This window comes from Montipora foliosa, chromosome 3, assembly GCF_036669935.1.
Source record: "Montipora foliosa isolate CH-2021 chromosome 3, ASM3666993v2, whole genome shotgun sequence".
Lineage (NCBI taxonomy): Eukaryota > Metazoa > Cnidaria > Anthozoa > Scleractinia > Acroporidae > Montipora > Montipora foliosa.
The window spans coordinates 69,868,363-69,888,362 of NC_090871.1; the positions used below are offsets into that span (position 1 = coordinate 69,868,363).

General features: G+C 41.2%; 1 protein-coding gene across 1 annotated transcript in view; it reads left to right on the plus strand.

The window, feature by feature from the left end:
- Window positions 1-4,075: 4,075 nt before the first annotated feature.
- The window catches only part of LOC137998116 (tetratricopeptide repeat protein 28-like), a 40,218-nt gene continuing 24,293 nt past the window's right edge, over window positions 4,076-20,000 (plus strand). The window contains 6 exon segments of the mRNA XM_068844534.1: window positions 4,076-4,147; window positions 8,913-11,399; window positions 11,402-12,178; window positions 15,563-15,824; window positions 16,619-16,968; window positions 18,315-18,550. Coding sequence (XP_068700635.1) covers window positions 8,972-11,399; window positions 11,402-12,178; window positions 15,563-15,824; window positions 16,619-16,968; window positions 18,315-18,550 — 4,053 coding nt within the window. The 5' untranslated portion in view covers window positions 4,076-4,147; window positions 8,913-8,971.

Below are 20,000 nucleotides of genomic sequence, written 5' to 3' on the forward strand. Positions count from 1 at the left end.
ACAGCTTCAGGATAAGGAGTTGCAAAGTCAACCAATGTCAATATATATCTATGACCGTCCTCACTCGGGGGAACAATAGGTCCAACCAGGTCGATTGCTACTCTCTTAAACGGCTTGTCAATTAATGGCATCGTCTCTAGGGGAACCTTCGGTACGGAACCCTTGTTAACTGTCTTCTGACATACATCACAGGACTTGCAATAACGAGTCACGTCCCCTTGAATGCCTGGCCAATAGAACGCGCTTTGAATCTTAGCAGTCGTTTTCTTTATTCCCATGTGACCTCCCATGATCGATCCGTGCGCTAGTTCCATTATTTGACTTCTCAGCGGCACAGGAACCATAACCTGCTTCAGGGGTTTACCTCCGTTCACATAAGGGTGCTTGTAGACGCGGTACAGAACTCCACCTTTCACTTCAAATGAAGTCTCAGCCTGGCCTCTCGCAACTACGTCATCTTTCTCCCAAAATTTCTGTAGGCTCTCGTCGTCACGCTGCATCTGCTTGAGCTTTTCTCTATCAGCTACAGGACTTTCTTTGGTATCCGGTACCTTCAACGGAATATGTTCTCCAGCTTTCTTAGCTTGACTTCTCGTGGTTACAGCACAAGCTTCTTCTACAGGAACTTGCCAACTTGGGTCTGGGTCGTCAGCGGCTCTTGCGCCTGGTACATTACCAATAATTAAATCATAAACAGCATTGGGAAGACACTGCGCTTCCACTTGGCCCTTAAGATAAGGTGTATCAACATCAATCTTTGCGATGGGAACTTTCCTTGCCGTATTGTCAATGAGCAGCATAACATTAAATTCACCAGTAAACTGATCCTCAGACACAAGGTCCCTCTTTACTACAATTCCACTACAACCAGTATCTCTCAGGACATCAACAGGCTTCTCTCCAACTCTACCTTTCACGACAGGCATTTTACTTCTCACTCCAGTCAACGGTTCAACACAAGCACTACTCAACAATGGAATCTTCTTACCACAGGCTAACAGCAACTTATCATCTTTAATACAGGCCTTAACTTCTTCATCCGTAGGTTTATCCTCAGGTGGTTGAACTAAACAACTGGCACTCACTTGACCACGCTGCACAGGGTTACCATCCTTACTTTGTCCTCCTGATCTGCGTCCACCTGATCGACAGTTTCTAGCTTCATGTCCCTGCTTACCACATAGGAAACACTTTCTTGTTAAGGTTGGGCAGTTGACAGCTTTATGACCTCGGGTGTTGCACTTAAAGCAATGCAGAGCTGGTGGATTAATCTGCATGTTCTTGGCTTTGTCCCTCTCAGGCTGCATTGTTGGCTTTCTGCTCGCTGAGCTGAACAAATGTTTACCATGAGCCTCCAAGTACTGGTCAGCGATCTTCGCAATCTTTGCTAGAGTCTCAGGTGCCCTTTCTCGCAGGTGAATTGCCAAATCCTTAGGGCAAGAGTCAATAAATTGTTCTTTCACGATCAAGTCCTTAAGACCATCAAAGGTTCGCGCAGTATCCGAAAGCTCTAGCCAACGTAACAGGTATCTGTCCAGTCGCACAATAAACTGCTCCGGACTTTCGTCGACTTCTGGTTTGGATGCTCTAAATTTTCGACGATAGCCGTCTTCGGTAAGGTCATATCTCTTCATTAACGCAATCTTTACCCTGTCATAATCCTTAGCTGCGTCCTCTGATAGACGTGAATACACTTCTAGTGCCCCTCCAGACAACAGAGCACTAAGCTTCGATGCCCATCCATCTTTTTTCCACTTAGCTGTCTCGGCAAATCTCGCGAACCTCTGCAAATACGCGTCCAAATCGTCTTTACCATCAACAAACGAGGGGAGTTTAGGTGCCTTAGCCCGATCCTCTCTCACTTCAGGACGCCCGTCAGCACTCTCCACAGCCAAACGTGCAATCTCCAGCTCATGTTCTCTTTTTGCCGCTTCAATAGCCTCTTTCTGTTTCAAAAGCTCGGCTTCCATCTCCAATTTTCTTAGTTCGCGTTCTTGTCGCCTAGTTTCTCTCTCTTCGTCTTCTCTTCTTTTATCTTCTTCAAGTAATCGACGCCTCTCTTCTTTTTCTTCTTCAAACCGCCTACGCCTTTCTTCTCTTTCTTCCTCCAATTGTCTTCGTTTTTCTTGCTTTTCTTCCTCTTCCCTTCTTCGTTCTTCAAACTGTCTGCGTTTCTCTTCTTTTTCTTCCTCGATCTTTTGTTGCTTCTGTACAAACTCGAGCAGCTTTTCTCCTTCCAATCCAAATTCTTTTCCCATCTGCAAAAGCTTTTCCATTTCCATAGCAGTATTTCACAGCAGAAACACAATATACTCTCTTTGTACAGTTCTTCTTACTTTAGGCGTAACTCCTTCTTGAATTGTCCTTTCCTGGTTTCTGTAGTTAGCAAACAAATGAATTCCTCTCCCGGACCAGGCCTCCAATGTTACGAGTTCGAATGTTTTGAGGAAAGGTAGCTTGCAAACTAAACTGAACGCAGGGTTGTCGGAACAACAACAAGAAGATTTATTCCAAAATGAACGTAGTTTCCACGAAGTAAAACTCTGAACAACACGTACTCAATAAACTTACACGGCCTCCGCCAACTTGAATAAACACAGCTTCTGTCACACTTGACTAAACACGGCCAACGCCAACTCTCTTCGCTTGTGAAAAACTAGTTAGAAAAACACTCCGCTTGTGCTCGTCTACCTATATACTCTGACAATAAACTTCTAGAACTTTCTAAATTAGTAATCACTCTAATTATAGAAAGATTACAAAACACACCGATTTAGAAACGCTTACGTACAAACCTAAATATAAACAGACTACGAACTCTCGCGAAGCTTCTAGACAGTAACGCTTGTCACGCAATGCTATTTTTCGTAACAGTTACTCAGAACTCGAAAACACATGGGCAATCGACACTTTCGTGACATAATTCTCAGAAGCAATCCAGATGTCATGCATTGACTGAATTAGAAAGGGATTGTGAAAGCGCTTCCTTTACTATGACTAATCTGCCCGCTTAAATAATTTTATTGTCATCTAAGCCACCCGAGAGGAAGACGGATTGGAGAGACAAGCGAGAAGGAGGACATACTCGCTGCGAACTTTCACTATTTCGCTATGCCACGACGAAATTTCGCTGTGACAACGAAATTTCGCTATGTCACAGCGAAATTTCGTTATGTCGCAACGAAATTTCGCTATGTCACGACGAAATTTCGCTTGAATATTTGCGCGGCCGTTGCGAATTTTCGCTTTGATTGAAACAATAGGCTTTTCGAAAATTCGGCGAAGTTCGAATGAAATTTCGTTTCGCCCGAAATTTCGTTATATTTCGTCGAAAAGTAGCGAAAAGCGCGAAATTCGTTTGCATTCTTTTTGCACAGTACTGTAGCTCTAGTGGCATTCAGACATAAACATCTGACACTGTCATACAGCAATTAAAACCTGTGAAGTAATAATATTTTACAGTTGCTTTTTTCTTTTTTTCTGATTTTGGAAAAGAAATATGGATACCTTTGATCAGTCGATATTCTGTGACTTAGCAGAATAAGCAATTTAAGTTGTGTAAGGTGTCCTTAAGTCGCCTGACTTTTTGGGCAATTTTTTCTTAAGTCACCCTAAGTAGCTCTAAGTTACGGCGACTTAAGGTCCCACAGTAGGCCTGATGCAAAAAAAAAAAAATTACAAAGAAAACTAACCGAAGACTAGACATTTATTTTACAGTACCTAGCTGTAATTGTTTTTACTCTATTTTGTTAAAAGTTTTCCCAGATGAGGGCAAATGAGCTAAAGTTGCGTGACTTGCCAAGCGTCACTGTTGTGTGACACCTAACGGCGCTAAACAAGACCCCTGTCGGAGGGTGCTCGGTTGGCTTTTCTTAGCCTAGCCTGCAGCGAGGACTTTTATGGCTGACAAGGTGGTTGTCGTTTTCCCATTTAACCTCTGGGAGCACGGTTGAGCTCCCGAGGGATCTCTGAGCACCCTCCTGTAACCAGTTGGGCCCAGAGTTTGGAGTTACCCGAGGGGTACTTTCGACTGGCTCGATTTCTCCCTATACCCTGTAACTTAACATCCGCACGAGTTATCAAGCAGTGTTCAGAGATTGGTCAACCCACGTAGACTCCACTGGAATCATGAGTTATTTTGCATAAGGTATAATTTTCTGATATATTAATGTTAGAATTCGGTTGATTAGGCTTGTGGGAAGGCAATTTTGTCCTACTGTGATGGCTTCGGCTGAAAAGCATGCGCATACCCGCCGCCTATATCTGCCTGCATTACTTTTGCACAGCTGATGTTCTCCAAAAATGTGATGTATACAGTGTTTTCCCCATTTTCTGTTCTTCGAAGCTATTGCCAGTCTTGGGTTATTCATGTTAAAGGTTTGTTAAATTATTTCTGTAATTTTTGCTATACTTTAAGTGCCATTTTTGTTGATTTGCTCGAACGAATTTCAATATTTTGCATAAACAGCGTCGCTCGCACTGTCCATCAAACAAAAATGTAGCTGGCTGGTGAATATGTGCAGTACAGTCAGTTGCACTATTTTTGGAGATTTTTTTGCTCGCAGATACAAAACTACAAGCTGAGAATTCTCATATGTTCGAAAACATACCTTTTAGCTTGACTTATGTCGAAAAAAAAGTAAAATTAAATCTATCGCGCATTTTGTGAGAACGACCGCGTTTGAAAATGAAAAGATATAACGCGATCTTCTCACCTAAAGAACAAACGCAAGCAGACTAGTTGATAATCTTTGGAACGTATGGTTCAAATTTTCTTCGTTTTTACGACGAAATACATGCAGAATCGTGAAGTGTAAGTGTCCGGGAAATAGGGCAACATACTGTAAATTTTTAATACCTGACGTGTTTACAGTTTACTGGTCAGTAGTGATATGAATTTTAATTTCCAACCATAAAGTTATTTAAAAGCAAGGTGACAAGACAAATGATTTGCATAAAAATTAATGCAGCCACAATCATGGACAAAAGTGTTGAGACAAATCCCCAAAACTAACGCTTTCGAACTAACAATAGTATTTTGTTTTTGAATGAAAACATTTTTTTCATCTGTTGGCATCCCCCCCGCCCCCAAACAATGTTGCAAAAGGCTTGGTGGATGTTTATTTGTTTCCAACATTGAAAAAGGGGGTAGGGGAGGTTACCTTAAAGAGGGGCGAGGAGAATTTACACCTAGGGTAAAAAACGTTGTTTATTTTCATGTGTCTCAACAACTTTTGTCCATGATTGCAGCTTGGCGACTTTTCAACTTGTCTTCAGTCGATACCTTTTCTTTTCGGCCCCATTACACAGATTTTTTAGCCAAAGACCGAAAATTGCATGGAAGACTTTTCATCGTGTCTCTTCATGCTAAAATCCCAGGGTTAATTTCAGCTTGGGTTATAATTAATATGCAGTTGGTTTGTTTCCAAGTAATAATCTCAGGTTGAAATAATTTCATAATTTCACTGGTTAAACCAATTATAAGAATACTGTGTGTTTGTTTATTTATTATATACTGGTATATTCATCCCAAACAAAGGGGCTTATTAATATTACCCTGGCAATGACAATACTGCACGTAATAAGCCTCAAGCTTCCATGTTTAGGAACAAATCACTTAGATTAGGATAGAGTATAGAGTGGCTCTGGGACTAACGTCAGTAGAGAAATGGGATTTGGGTTATGAAAGTTAAAAGTTCCTACAAGATTCGATAATGCATGGATAACCATATTAAATCATCAAATTTTGCATAATCGTTTCTTGTCGTCGAGGACCTCGCGTCGATTAGCATCCGTTTTGGTGAGTTGCTCACTGTTACTCGTTTCTTAATAACACGAACAAGTAATTTATGTGTGATAAACCAGTTCTGATGACTTTTGCATTACTTTTTGTTAGCGACTATATGAGAATTTCGTATATATTTATTTTCTAAAGTGATCACCGTCACTCATGATCAGTTGCGAATGAGGCACCCAAATGATCCACCAGTATTTTTTTCTCAGCTGGATTCATTATTCCTGCTCAAAAGGTTTTAAGGAGGAACATCGCGGGGTATTTAGTAATATCTGCTTGCTGCTTGTACTGAGCTATTTGTCCGTCGTTTGATTGAACTATACTACCCTCTATTCTTACACATCAAGAACGTAAGTGATGTATTTTGATATATTTTTGTTTACAGTCACTTGGTCTCGATCCAAGGTGTTTTAGTATGCGTAAAAGATATGTTAGAAACTTTTTGCCCACTAGATAATGTTTTACCGAAAGACTTGGCGGTGGATAACCACGTAAAATTAAACTTTTTTGAGTTACAAAAAATGGGGCTAGACAAGAGGGAAACGCTTGCAGACAAACCCTGCATTTTGAAAACGCGCAAGTTGACCTGTCATGCATGTCATCTGCTGTCATATAAATTGACCAAGAAAATATTTGGTCTTCCATGGTGGAAATTGAACTTTGTGCAAGAAAAGATTAAAAAATGTGACAAGGAAAATAACAGGCATAACAGGTATTTCTACAGACCTGTAAATGAGCACCTTTTCTGGGATAACAATTATCCTATTTTCAAGCATCTCAGTTTTTTCAAAAATTGTCAGGATAATTGTGTCTCTTGCTTGAAAATTGTTGAAAATGCTACCTCTTTCTATCAGCACAAAATCAAGGGAAGCTTTCATATTGAGCGGTTGAAACCCAAACTCAACAAACAAGTTGATCATGTCGGTATAGTATTACACTTTTTAAATTTTACTATTATGCCAGTTACAGTATGTTTTCTATAATATCGTTTGAATTTTACCTACTTGTAAGGAACATTTAATCTACAAAGAATCATTGTATTGATAGTGATATATATATATATATATATATATATAGTCAGTTAAGTAGATCCCTTGAGTAAACAGGGCATCACCCCCAGGAGGATCACAAATGGATTCACAGTCCAAGTTGAGGAGAATTGAGAGAAGTTTACGGGAAACTTAACACTGGACAACTTCTGGGGAAAACTGTAATTGCCCTAAGCGGGATTTGAACCAACGTCCCCCTGATCACTAGTCGGGTGTGATGACCACTACACTATTAGGACAACCTTGCTGGCAACATGGCTGATTTATCACTTAATGTGTGGCATTTACGTGGGTCTCCCTAATGGGCCAGTTTTTCTATGTGATGACGCTGGATCAACATGTGATTCACAGGCAGACAAGGGTAATTAATGTAAGTAGTCAGTTAAGTAGATCCCTTGAGCCAACAGCGCATCACCCCCAGGAGGATCTCAACTGACTATTTACATTAACTACCCTTGTCTGCCTGTGAATCACTTAATCATTAATGGCTTTAAAGTCCATATGAAACTATATTGAGTAGAAAAACATTGTTATTACCGCTCCATTATTGTTGAGCACTATTCTGGATTTATCAGTGTGGAACTCACCTGAAGTTATATATATATATATATATATAACTGAATAAATGTGTGAAAGAAAATTTGCCCTGAGCGGGATTTGAACCCACGTCCCCCCATTACTAGTCGGGTGTGATCACCACTACACCACCAGGACAACCATGCTGGCAACACAGCCATCGACGATGTGATTTACGTGGTTTAAGGCGTGGGCCTCCCGGGAAATTTTCTTTCGAGGTGACAAAGTAGGGGAGCCTATAACTTCACTTGAAACCCAACCAAGGATCAACTTAATGATGCACGACCGTAGTCAACTTAGCGGATGACAAGGAAGGATCCTAGAAGGATACAGGCTAATTTTAATTTTAGAGAGAGTGTAGGAGAGAAACCCTGACAATGCACACCCCAAATAATCATATTTTTAACTGAATAAATGTGTGAAAGAAAATTTGCCCTGAGCGGGATTTGAACCCACGTCCCCCCATTACTAGTCGGGTGTGATCACCACTACACCACCAGGACAACCATGCTGGCAACACAGCCATCGACGATGTGATTTACGTGGTTTAAGGCGTGGGCCTCCCGGGAAATTTTCTTTCGAGGTGACAAAGTAGGGGAGCCTATAACTTCACTTGAAACCCAACCAAGGATCAACTTAATGATGCACGACCGTAGTCAACTTAGCGGATGACAAGGAAGGATCCTAGAAGGATACAGGCTAATTTTAATTTTAGAGAGAGTGTAGGAGAGAAACCCTGACAATGCAAAAGTATGATCGTGTCCTGATTATTCATTCATTTATAATTGCCCTACCGCATGGTATAGAGCACTCTTAGTACAGCAAATACAAGCCTACTTTACGTGTATATATATATACATGGATTATCTTGTAAAATAATTAATGTTACACTCACTATGGCTGATGATGATGTTTAAAACATCAAAACATGTTCCTTAATCTCAAAAGTGTGGTTGTATTTTTAAAAATATCAGTAACACTTGTGCTATCCAGACCATTTGGAAAATAGCAATGATATTGACCAATGTTAGAAAACAGATACTCTACCCGAAGGCCTCGAAGTCCAGTTATGGAAATGTTCTTGTAAGGATCTTCCCCCAATTAAAAGATTTTAATGTTTGTTAAGGCAAATTGCATGTGGCAGCTATTACCACTATAAAGAGGTTCCAAATGTTGAAAACAAGTACTTCTTATGAAATGTCAGCGTAACTGAAATCCGAAAGACTATTGTTGTCTACTTACTAGGTTTTCAAGCACAATTTTCTGTTCAGTGGTTTAACACTTTGTTCTTGGTGCTTGTGTACGTATTCAAGAAAGTGATATAAAAATTTAAGGAACAGCTACAAACAGTGTCGCACTTGCATTTTACAGTAAAACTCCCAAGTGTCATAGCAACACTCAGGTCAAGTGACCTGCCATCAAGTGTTGGGCACCTTATCTTCTGCAGAACTGCTAATAACAGGCTATTATTCTTCTTGTCTTCTTCTTATTAGTCTTCTAGGTGCATCCCAGATTTCAGAGAAAAACTTCCTAGTTCTGACTGTTATCAAGAATGGTGGATAGAAAGTTGGAAGTTTTGGAGCGGCACATGCAAAAGCTCAGCATTGCAAGAAAGGAGGGAGACAGAAAAGGCGAGGGTTTGGCTTCTTTCAATCTTGGTAGATACTATCAGGGCACAGCCGACTTTCATCAGGCCATAACAAATTACACAGAAGCATTAGCCATTTTTAAGAAAGTGGGTTTCAGGGCCGGGGAAGGAAAAGCCTATGGCAATCTGGGCAGTGCTTATTACAGTCTTGGTAACTTCAAGCAAGCCATAGAGTACCACCATCAAGATCTTAGTATTGCAAAAGAGGCAGGGGACAGGGCCGGAGAAGGAAGAGCTTATGGCAACCTCGGCAATGCTTATGACAGTCTTGGTCATTTCAAGCAAGCCATAGAGTACCACCATCAACATCTTAGTATTGCAAAAGAGGTAGGGGACAGGGCCGGAGAAGGAAGAGCTTATGGCAATCTCGGCAATGCTTATAAAAGTCTTGGTGATTTCAAGCAAGCCATAGAGTACCACCATCAACGTCTTAGTATTGCAAAAGAGGTAGGGGACAGGGCCGGAGAAGGAAGAGCTTATGGCAATCTCGGCAATGCTTATAAAAGTCTTGGTGATTTCAAGCAAGCCATAGAGTACCACCATCAAGATCTTAGTATTGCAAAAGAGGTAGGGGACAGGGCCGGAGAAGGAGCGGCCTATGGCAATCTCGGCAACGCTTATTACAGTCTTGGTAATTTCAAGCAAGCCATAAAGTACCACAATCAACATCTTAGTATTGCAAAAGAGGTAGGGGACAGGGCCGGAGAAGGAGCAGCCTATGGCAATCTCGGCAACGCTTATTACAGTCTTGGTGCTTTTAAGAAAGCCATAGCATACCACAATCAACATCTTAGTATTGCAAAAGAACTGGGGGATAGGGCCGGTGAGGGAGGAGCCTATGGCAATCTCGGCAACGCTTATCAAAGTCTTGGTGCTTTTAAGCAAGCCATAGCGTACCACAATCAAAATCTTAGTATTGCAAAAGAACTGGGAGATAGGGCAGGAGAAGGAAGAGCCTATGGCAATCTCGGCAATGCTTATCAAAGTCTTGGTGCTTTTAAGCAAGCCATAGCGTACCACAATCAAAATCTTAGTATTGCAAAAGAACTGGGAGATAGGGCAGGAGAAGGAAGAGCCTATGGCAATCTCGGCAACGCTTATCAAAGTCTTGGTTCTTTTAATCAAGCCATAGCATACCACAATCAACATCTTAGTATTGTGAAAGAACTGGGGAATAGGGACGGAGAAGGAAAAGCCTATGGCAATCTGGGCAACGCTTATGACAGTCTTGGTGATTTTAAGCAAGCCATAGCGTACCACAATCAAGATCTTAGTATTGCGAAAGAACTGGGGGATAGGGCCGGAGAAGGAAGAGCCTTTTGCAATCTGGGCAACGCTTATTACAGTCTTGGTGATTTAAAGCAAGCCATAGCGTACCACAATCAACATCTTAGTATTGCGAAAGAACTGGGGAATAGGGACGGAGAAGGAAGAGCCTATGGCAATCTGGGCAACGCTTATGACAGTCTTGGTGATTTTAAGCAAGCCATAGCGTACCACAATCAACATCTTATTATTGCAAAAGAACTGGGGGCTAGGGCCAGTGAAGGAGGAGCCTATTGCAATCTCGGCGATGCTTATCGAAGGCGTGGTGATTTTAAGCAAGCCATAGCGTACCACAATCAACATCTTAGTATAGCAAATGAAACGGAGGACCCAATAGGGCAGGCAATCGCATGTCATCAGATTGGTCTTTTTCATGAATTTTGTGACTCCTTTAGCAAAGCTCTTAATTACTATCGTCTAAGCATTTATTATTTTGATGAAACAAGGTGGCTTCTTCAGGCAGAGGATACATGGAAAATTAGCTTTCATGACAAAAATAAGGCTGCCTACACTGCTCTGTGGACAGCACTTTTGAAGAATGGAGAGGTTGATGAGGCTTTGTATGCTGCTGAGCAAGGACGAGCACAGGCTTTGGCAGACATTTTGAAGATGCAATACGGCGTTGATGAGAAACCGACGATGAAGGTAACTATCCCTTTGGTTATGAAAGATCTACCTTCACAAACTGTTTTCACAGCACTTGAAGGGAACACCATCAGCTTCTGGTTGCTAAGAGAAGATATCGGGATAAATTTTAGACAAAAGGAAATCGAAAATGAAAATGCCCGCTCACTGATGAAAAGTACTTTTAAACAGATCAATGAGGGGACCATTGTACGATGTGAGAATCGTTCACTTGACAGACAACGCAGTGACTTCTCGAGCAGTAGGGATGGTGTTGAAGAAACCGTTCAGTCCTTGAGCTTCTCTGTGTCTTCTTTGCAGCCCTTGTATGATGTCTTAGTCAGTCCTATTGCAGACTTGCTTCAGGATGATGACTTAGTCTTTGTGGACACTTTTGCCTGGCTCCTTTTTCTGCATTGAGTGACTCTGTCAGGATCCGTGCAATTCCCTCGCTGACTGCTTTAAAACTGATCACTAGTGCACCTGATGACTTCCAAAGTAAGAGTGAGGCGCTGCTTGTGGGCGATCCGTGCTTGAAGGAAGTCACTTACGGCACTGGTGAACCCATGTATCAACAGCTGCCATGCGCGAAAAAAGAGGTTGCTATGATTGGAGAACTTCTGCAGACTGTGCCTCTTACAGGAAAAAATGCAACCAAAGCTGAGGTGCTGAGAAGAATGAAGTCAGTTGCTTTAATCCACATTGCTGCACTTGGAGACGCCAAATTTGGAGAAATTGCTTTGGCCCCAAATCCCGAACGCACATCCCAGATCCCCGAAAAGGAAGATTACATCTTATCACTGAGTGATGTTCAAGCAGTTCGTCTTCAGGCAAGACTGGTTGTGCTGAGTTGCTGTCATAGTGGCCAGGGAGAGGTAAAATCTAAGGGTATTTTGGAAATAGCCAGGGCTTTCCTGTGTGCTGGTGCCCGGTCTGTTCTGGTGTCACTCTGGGCAATTGACGACGAGGCGACCTTCATGTTCATGAAGAGTTTCTACCAACACTTGGCAGAAAGAAAAAGTGCAAGTACAGCTCTTCACCATGCTATGAAGTCTCTTCGGGAGACAAAAAATTATTCCGCCATAAAATACTGGGCGCCATTTCTGCTAATTGGCGAAGATGTCACCTTTGAATTTGGGCAACACGAGCACAAAAAGGATGGTAAGTGCTATCTGAATAGAACTTTAATGACTGAATCGCTGTACTTTGTATATGTTTTTAATCAGGAAGTTGTCAAAAGGAGCAGGTACGTTCTTCACAGAGAAATGGCTTTTAAAAAGGTTGCCAGAGTGGTTATTTTTACTTGAACTGCTTTGGCTATTACCTGTATTAAATAATGTTTGCATTCACGGAGTCAGCTACTTCAGCTTCCTGCAGATAGCTAGCTGTTTGAGCCGTGTTATGATGGATTGACAGTGAAATTGATTGGTGATTGAAGGTTGCTCCGTCTAGTGAAGTGAGTTATTGAGGTCCTCAAGTGTACATGTCAAAGTAACACTGAATAGGAATTGTTGCTATTAACTAAGCACAAATAGTTAAATGAGTGAATTAAGATAATTGTTATATGATTTACTTGCCAATCAGAACGAAATTCCTTAGTGCCAGGGATCGCGTTAACGCAGAAATCGTGCATTTTTACGCAAATAAAATCCAAAAAATACATCATCGAAATTTTAATGCGTCCCAGGACGCAAGGCACTGACTTAGGGTGCTTTCCATTTGTTAGCACTGGCCGGCCCGGAAGAACTGGTTCTCATCGGTGTAAATGGAATGGTCAAGGCCGGCCCGCACGATTACTCATGCAATCCTTGCGCGGAATACACGCAAGAGCTGATGTAAACAACATGGCGGATGTTGTGACGAGAGTTTGCAACATTCCTCCGACATTTTTTCTTGACTTTCTTTCGCCGGAGGAGGAGGATACTCTTTTTGTGAACGATGCAGAAGACAAAGTTTTGTTTTTTTTTTAATAAGTTGTATTTTTTCTTTCGTACTTTGCCTTTGTCAAAGAGGCCGGCTTTTTCCCGGCGTAGGGAAATCAAAAGTTTTGTGCTCTTTGTTGTCCACGTCACAAGTTTTTCCTCGTTCTCTAGTCTTGCAATGAAATAAAATTTGTTTATGAATACCTTCACAAGGCACTTCAGAAAAAGGAATCTTCCTTTCAACCAAAAAAATGCACAAAAAATATATATAATACTCACCACAAGTCTGCGATGAACGTGCTGCCATTTTTTAACGCGTACAAATTTTCCCGCGTTCCGCGCAGAACTGAGGGAACTGAGCGGCCCTACTCAATGAGCTTGGCCAGTTTGGCCAGAAACGGTTCTGCCAGTTCTTAGAACTCGCACGTTCCATTTACGGACGGACCAGTCCGACCGGCCAGTTCTTACAAAATGGTAAGCGCCCTTAGATAACTCACACAACTTGCTTTGATTTGTCAGTATATTCTGTTTTTTTAAAACTGTTGGAGCGATCTGTGATCATAATTGAAGTTCTAAGAAATGGGGTTTAAAACATCTAAAAAGGTTAAAACTAAATTTTCGACCGCCTTCTGCGGTCTTCTTCAAAGGAATGTACTCTGCAAGTCACTGAATGCAAATATATAGCAAGAGACGTCACTGTTCGTTGCTCCTAAGGGAGGAAACCAGTGATGCGTAAACCCTTGTAAAGGGTGCTCTTTCATTAACAGAGTTCTTGTCCAGGAATGAATGTAATGGCTCTAGAAAAAGCCTTTGTCGGCCGGTCCTATGCATATGCGTCAATATTAATTCCAAGTTGGTTACTCTCTTTTTCTCATTATTTAAAGCATACTCTTTTTCTCGCCCACCCCGATGGATCATCACCTTAACGTGGTGGGGTGGTTTGCGCGTCCCAATGACCTCTAGAGCTACGTCGGCGGGAGCTTTGAGCTCCTGTAAGGGTCACCCTTGTCAAACAGGTCGAAAGGTAGGGAGCAGACGAAGAATGATCCACTGGTCCTCCAGGTTGGGGGTTGAGCTTGGGGCTGATAACCCCATCTTATAAAAACGTAACTATTACAGAAATCGAGGCCCTATGTGCCACCTGGCACGCGGAGGATAGGTAACAGGTCTTTTTCTCGCAGAGGGTCACCAAGATTTTGGGACCCCCAAAAAATGCTTGGGACCCCAATTTGGCCAAACGTGCGGGTCCCAGGACCCAGATTGAAAAATCCTAGTGCCATCCCTGAGTGCCATTTAACCCACTACTTGTTTCTTTCTTCATAGTTTTTTTTTCAGAAACGATGTCCAAAACGTAATAAACCTACTTAGACTCTAATTCGTCGATATGTTATTTTCCTTTCTTCGATGATACGAGTTATTGAAAGCAATTCAATTATTGATACTTCAGTAGCAGTCAGACATAAGATATCATGCCAATTATAGTTAAAGTACCATGAGATTTCAGTAGTATTAAGATACTGTCCAAGACTGTCTAAGTCCTTACATTTGTGCCTTGTTTTGTAAGCATCTGTTCCAGAATTAGTTAATCACTTGATAGAAATCAGGGACTTGGGAAAAAAGTTTGCTTCCATGACTGAGGATCTAGCCGTTGTGTTATTTTGGTCCTTGAAAATACTTCAAAATAACTCCAAGCCTTTTGCGGTGTTTCTCGGGTGACAAGTACACTCTTCAGCTTGCTATACCAACTTTTCATATACAATATTATTAAGTGACAGTCTCGGGGAATGCGTATTTTCTGTGTTTCCAAAGCTAAATAAGCAAATTAATTGTTGTGGGAGGCAAATGTCTGTAAGCTAAAAAACATCCTAGGAAAGTAGAAATGTTTGGAAATTACATATTGATGTACATACTAGAAAGTATGTATAGTATTTGAAAATTGCTAGGGCCAAGATTCCATTACCCAAGAGAAAGGCTCCTCCATTCAGTGTCAATTTTGAAAGCACGTTTTGGGGGAAAATGAACAATAGACCAAATTGATTAACTCAATCAAGGGGGTGGTTTCTAAAGACACTGTGGTGCTGCGTTCGTGGGGAAGTAGTACACAAAAAGTTTGGTTTTATCAACGGAGTTGAAAATGTAAATTGGCCACTGTACAGAGATTCTAAAAGCTGATGTTTCGAGCGTTAGCCCTTCAGAGCGAATCGAGGAATTATGGGTCGTGTACTTTTTATAGTAGAGTAGGAGCTACGCTATTGGAGGTAACATGGCAACGTGAAAAATAGGGATATATTAGTTAAATGAAAAGCGTTTGTTAATACCGTGAGGATTAAGGGTGCCAATTTGGAAGATGAATTTTTGTTCCAGATTCTTGCGGCTTTCCGTCTCACCTAGATGTAGGGAAAGGCCGCAGATATTCATGTGTTTTTTGGAGTGGTTACTTTGTGTTACTTTGTTCATTTTATTCGAATTTTAATGTAGCATTCACATTTAAATGATATGGAAATTCCTCGTACAACACGTTTTATTCCCAAAGGGTTTGAATTGGGCACAACATTGAGTTAACCGATTTGGTCTATTGTTTATTACCACAGTTTAAGAAGTAGTTTACGTTCTGTTTCATTAGCATCGAGTCATGGCAACGTCGACGATATAAGCAATGACAGCGACATCCACCCTGTTATTGCTGTTGCTGGTGATGATGATGACGATGATGAAGTTGGTGATGAAGAAGGGAAAGAAGTGGAAGGGGTAGGGAACAAGCAAGAGGAGGACGACGAGGAAGAACTTGAAGGCAATGAAGATGAAGTAGCTCTTGAGGCAGAGAGGATTGACACACTAGGATTGGAGCACCACGAGCAAGAAGATAAGAGAAGAATAATATACGAGTGAGTGGTCACATTGCTGAATCGTTATGATTTGATGGATTCTTAGTGCTAATTTTTCTTAGCGACGCGAGCATATGTTCAAGAAACACTCGGAGACTCGTTCTTGATTTGCAGTCAATTGGGTCTTTTGTTCCAACTTAAGTTACGGATTGATCTAAACGCTTCTCAGAGTTTGTGTTTGTTGCTTAAACTTATGCTTGCGTCAACAGTGAAAACAAAGCTGTAATGAATTTTTCTTTTGCCGCCGTTGCCTTAATCCTAGGATCCTGGCCATAGATGCAATGATTTTCATCTTACCTATTTCTAAGAAAGGTGCAGTGTTCTGGCTTCTTAGAGCTAAATTCTGTATTTTAAGGATTGGGAGTCTAGATACCCGTAACCAAAAGTTGGTGCATTCAAGGTATTATCTTTATTTTATCCTGCGACAACATGATTATGGGATTAGTCCGAGGAAGAAAGCAAATAGATTACTTCGACGATGCAGCAACCATTTTGAATTATATCGTTATTAATTTACCCAGTATCTTCCACTCTGCAGCCCCCCCCCCCCCCCCCCCCCCCCCAACCTTATCAATGTTGTGCTGAAAACTTAAACAGTCACTATCGAAAGGGAGAAGGAGGGGGAAGGGAGAAAGGATGGAATTTTAAGTATGGCAGGTGTTGGAAGCAAGAGAGGCCATTTTTAATGGGAGTCTCTCTCTAATTTTGCAGACTGTTGCAGCTCTATTTTTGTAGACCTGCAAAACACTGTAAATATCATATTTCACATTAAGATGAATTTTTTTTTTTTGCAGAGGAACAGTGACAAGCGAGGGCATCTGCTTGCACCTTAAACTTGGGGCCGTTCACCTTACATTTTCCCCAGATGCTATGTCGGAGCCCACCCCAATAATAGTCCACAGATGGAAACGTGAGGCCCGTTCACCACCCCTCGGGGAGCACGAAGCTGTCGTGAGCAATGTGATCGAAATATATACCAACACGGATGCGGAGGCTTTTGAATTCAACAACGAAGTAAGACTGGCTCTTTCACACAGTGGTCCAAACCTGAAAGGGTACGAACTGGTCATTAAAAGGCTGGTTGATGCGGAAACCAATGAATGGGAGGACGTAGATGGAAGTGAGGACTTTCAGTGCCCCTCGGGTAACCTTTTTTTTTTTCATGGATCATCAGCATTAGCTAAATGGGTGCATCTGTGGGATCAGGGTTGGTGTAGTGGTGATTACACTCACCTTCCACTAATGTGGTCCTGGTTCAATGCCCGACGCGTGGCCATTTGTGGGTAAAGTTTGTTGGTGGTTCTTTCTACAGACTGCTCCGAGAAGTTTTTCTCCGCTTTTCCCCTCTCCTCGAAGGCCAACATTTCTAAATTCCAATAGCTCTTTTCACAGTTAGTTTTTTTCCTTTTCATTACAATGTAATGTAACGTTGATGGGAAGCAATTTCGGGTTAAAGCTACAACATAGCCCGAAATTGCCTCACATCCACGTTATTTTGCATTGTAATGCAAATGAGAAAAACTAACCGTGAAAAGGGCTATTCAATCGGATTGAGGAACTACTGGGCCACCAGTAAATATGTTAGCCTCGTTAAATAAAATCGTTACTATTACTATTGATTAAAAAGACAAACGCAACTAGATTCATTTTGACAACGTTTCGACATCGTCCGATGTCATCGTCAGGCAATGAATTTTAATCGGATGAAGCATAACTTAAAGTACAAGAACAATAGAACAATAGAACAATATATACAATAGTACGCTAACAATAAATGTGAAATCTAAGTAAATAGTTTTGCCCTGACAGAGTCTGACTGCACATTAAGTGATGGTGCAGTTAGACTCTGTCAGGGCAAAACTATTTACTTAGATTTCACATTTATTGTTAGCGTACTATTGTATATATTGTTCTATTGTTCTATTGTTCTTGTACTATAAGTTATGCTTCATCCGATTAAAATTCATTGTCGGACGATGTCGAAACGTTGTCAAAATGAATCTAGTTGCGTTTGTCTTTTTAATCAATTTTATCACAAGAACTATTACTATTATTATTATTATTATTATTATTATTATTGCTTTATCGTCAGAAACAGCTGTAATAAAAATAACAATATCATTGCAGATATCACCTATTACTTAGCTGTAAGCCATTACTGTACTGTAAGAAACAGATGTAATAACATTCTTAAAAAGAGTTAACTGAATAGAGTGTAATGTGAAGTGCTAGATTTCTATTCCATATGAACCATTTGAGCGTTAGCCCTAGTGATGGAAATGGGCCCACACAAGGATAGAGAAAAACTCTGACCAGGGTGGGAATTGAACCCACTACCTTCGGGTTAGATCTCCGCGAGATATGGGATAGAAATCTAGCACTTCACATTACACTCTATTTAGTTAACTTTGTTTAAAATATAAGTGCTACACGGCCAACGTTTGTATAAACGTAATCTTTCCTTGTAATAACATTCTTATATCATTACAGGTATCGTTGATGATTACTCATCTACAAACGACATTCCTGATTCCTGCTTTCCTGTGGTGCAAGCTGACATCACAAAATGTTCTACGTACGCTGTGGTTTGTCGTTTGAAGTTATCTCCAGCATACACCATTACGGTCAATGGTGGCACATACAGTCACCCTGATTATCCAGACGTGATAATCACAGTTCCTGAAAAAGCCATTCCAAACGAAACAAAGCTTCCTTTGCAACTTAAGGTGGGTTATGGCGTCTTTATACTGCATTTTTCTGGTAGTGTGGCCCAGTGGTTAGGTCGCTTGCCTTGGGATTCGGGGATCCCAGGTTCCAAGACCCTTCTGACCACTCGTTGAATTTGTTCCTGGTAGTCCCTGGTTCAACTTCTTAGCTGCACATGTAAATTGCCAACTGGTTTGCCTCCGGCCAGTTGGGATTTTTAATAGTTGTTGCTGTTGTTGTTGTTGTTGTGTTGTGTTCTGTTGTGTGTGATTGGCCCTGAAAATCTCTTATGGGGGGTGGTCAATAATTCATGATGTAGAATACAGAAAAGTCGTTCATTGTGACTGCGGATATTAGACGGTTTCGTAAACCAAAGCCATAAAACCATTTGTAAGATTTCTTCTCACACACCTCTGGGAGCCATTGTCAAGCTGACCGCCGCCAACTGACTCTTTTATTTGTCAAAGCAATACAGCCTAACATTATACGTAATGTAGGCAAAGTACAGTAATATTAAAACAACAGATATAAGCTTACAAAGACTCTATGCGGACAGTTTAGAATATCTAACCAACAGAGTGTATGTGATCAACTCAAACGAAGGGTTGGGTGGGAACTGGGGCTCTGAAATATTCGTCAGCAATGGCGGACAGCAAAAAAGCAACTGACAAACAACACTGAGCACGTGATTCAAAAACAAACCCTTGGGCCCAGGCCCCAGAGGCGTGTGAGAAACACATTTAAACGATTTCCTTATAAATTGACAAGAAGTGAGATCTTTAACTTAGTTTCTTCAGAACAGAATTCCAACGATAGGATTTGTGTAAATAGTTTAATGTTCAACAAATGTTAGTCATCCGTTTCCTTCAACCCCTGGGTCCCTCTTCCAACCCTCACCCACCTATTTACACCCACACACGCACGTTGACTCATCTGGTTCCATTTTCCCATTATTTTTGGAGCATTCACTTTGACTGGTCTGGTAATTAGTTGTAGACCACAACCTGCTTCTTCTTCAGTATTGATCTCTTACTTGTTTAGACAAATGCTCGGAATTGAACACAAGGCGTTTTTGCAATTGTGGGCCAATCTACCTGGTCTTTGAATGAGAATGAGGCTGAAGTTGACTTCGTTTCCTTGCTTACCTCATTTTTGAGAGGACATGCTAATGGCCTCCCTATGTAAGCGAAGACGAGGATGGATGTGGCGATCACGGGTGGACGTCGAATGGTGACAAAATTACTGTGTAGGGGGTAGGGTAGGGAAATATTTTTAAAAAGTATATTTATAAGAAAAGAGCTTTGTGAGATAAAAGCTTAACGCTGTATCATGACCAAATATAATCAGAGAATGCATGTAGCTATGAATGGCTAATTTGTGAATGGGAAGAAAACATTTCCATGTTGACAAAAATTTACCCATCCTTCCCATGTTTAAAAACCCAGACAATAGACCATATTCGTATTCCCA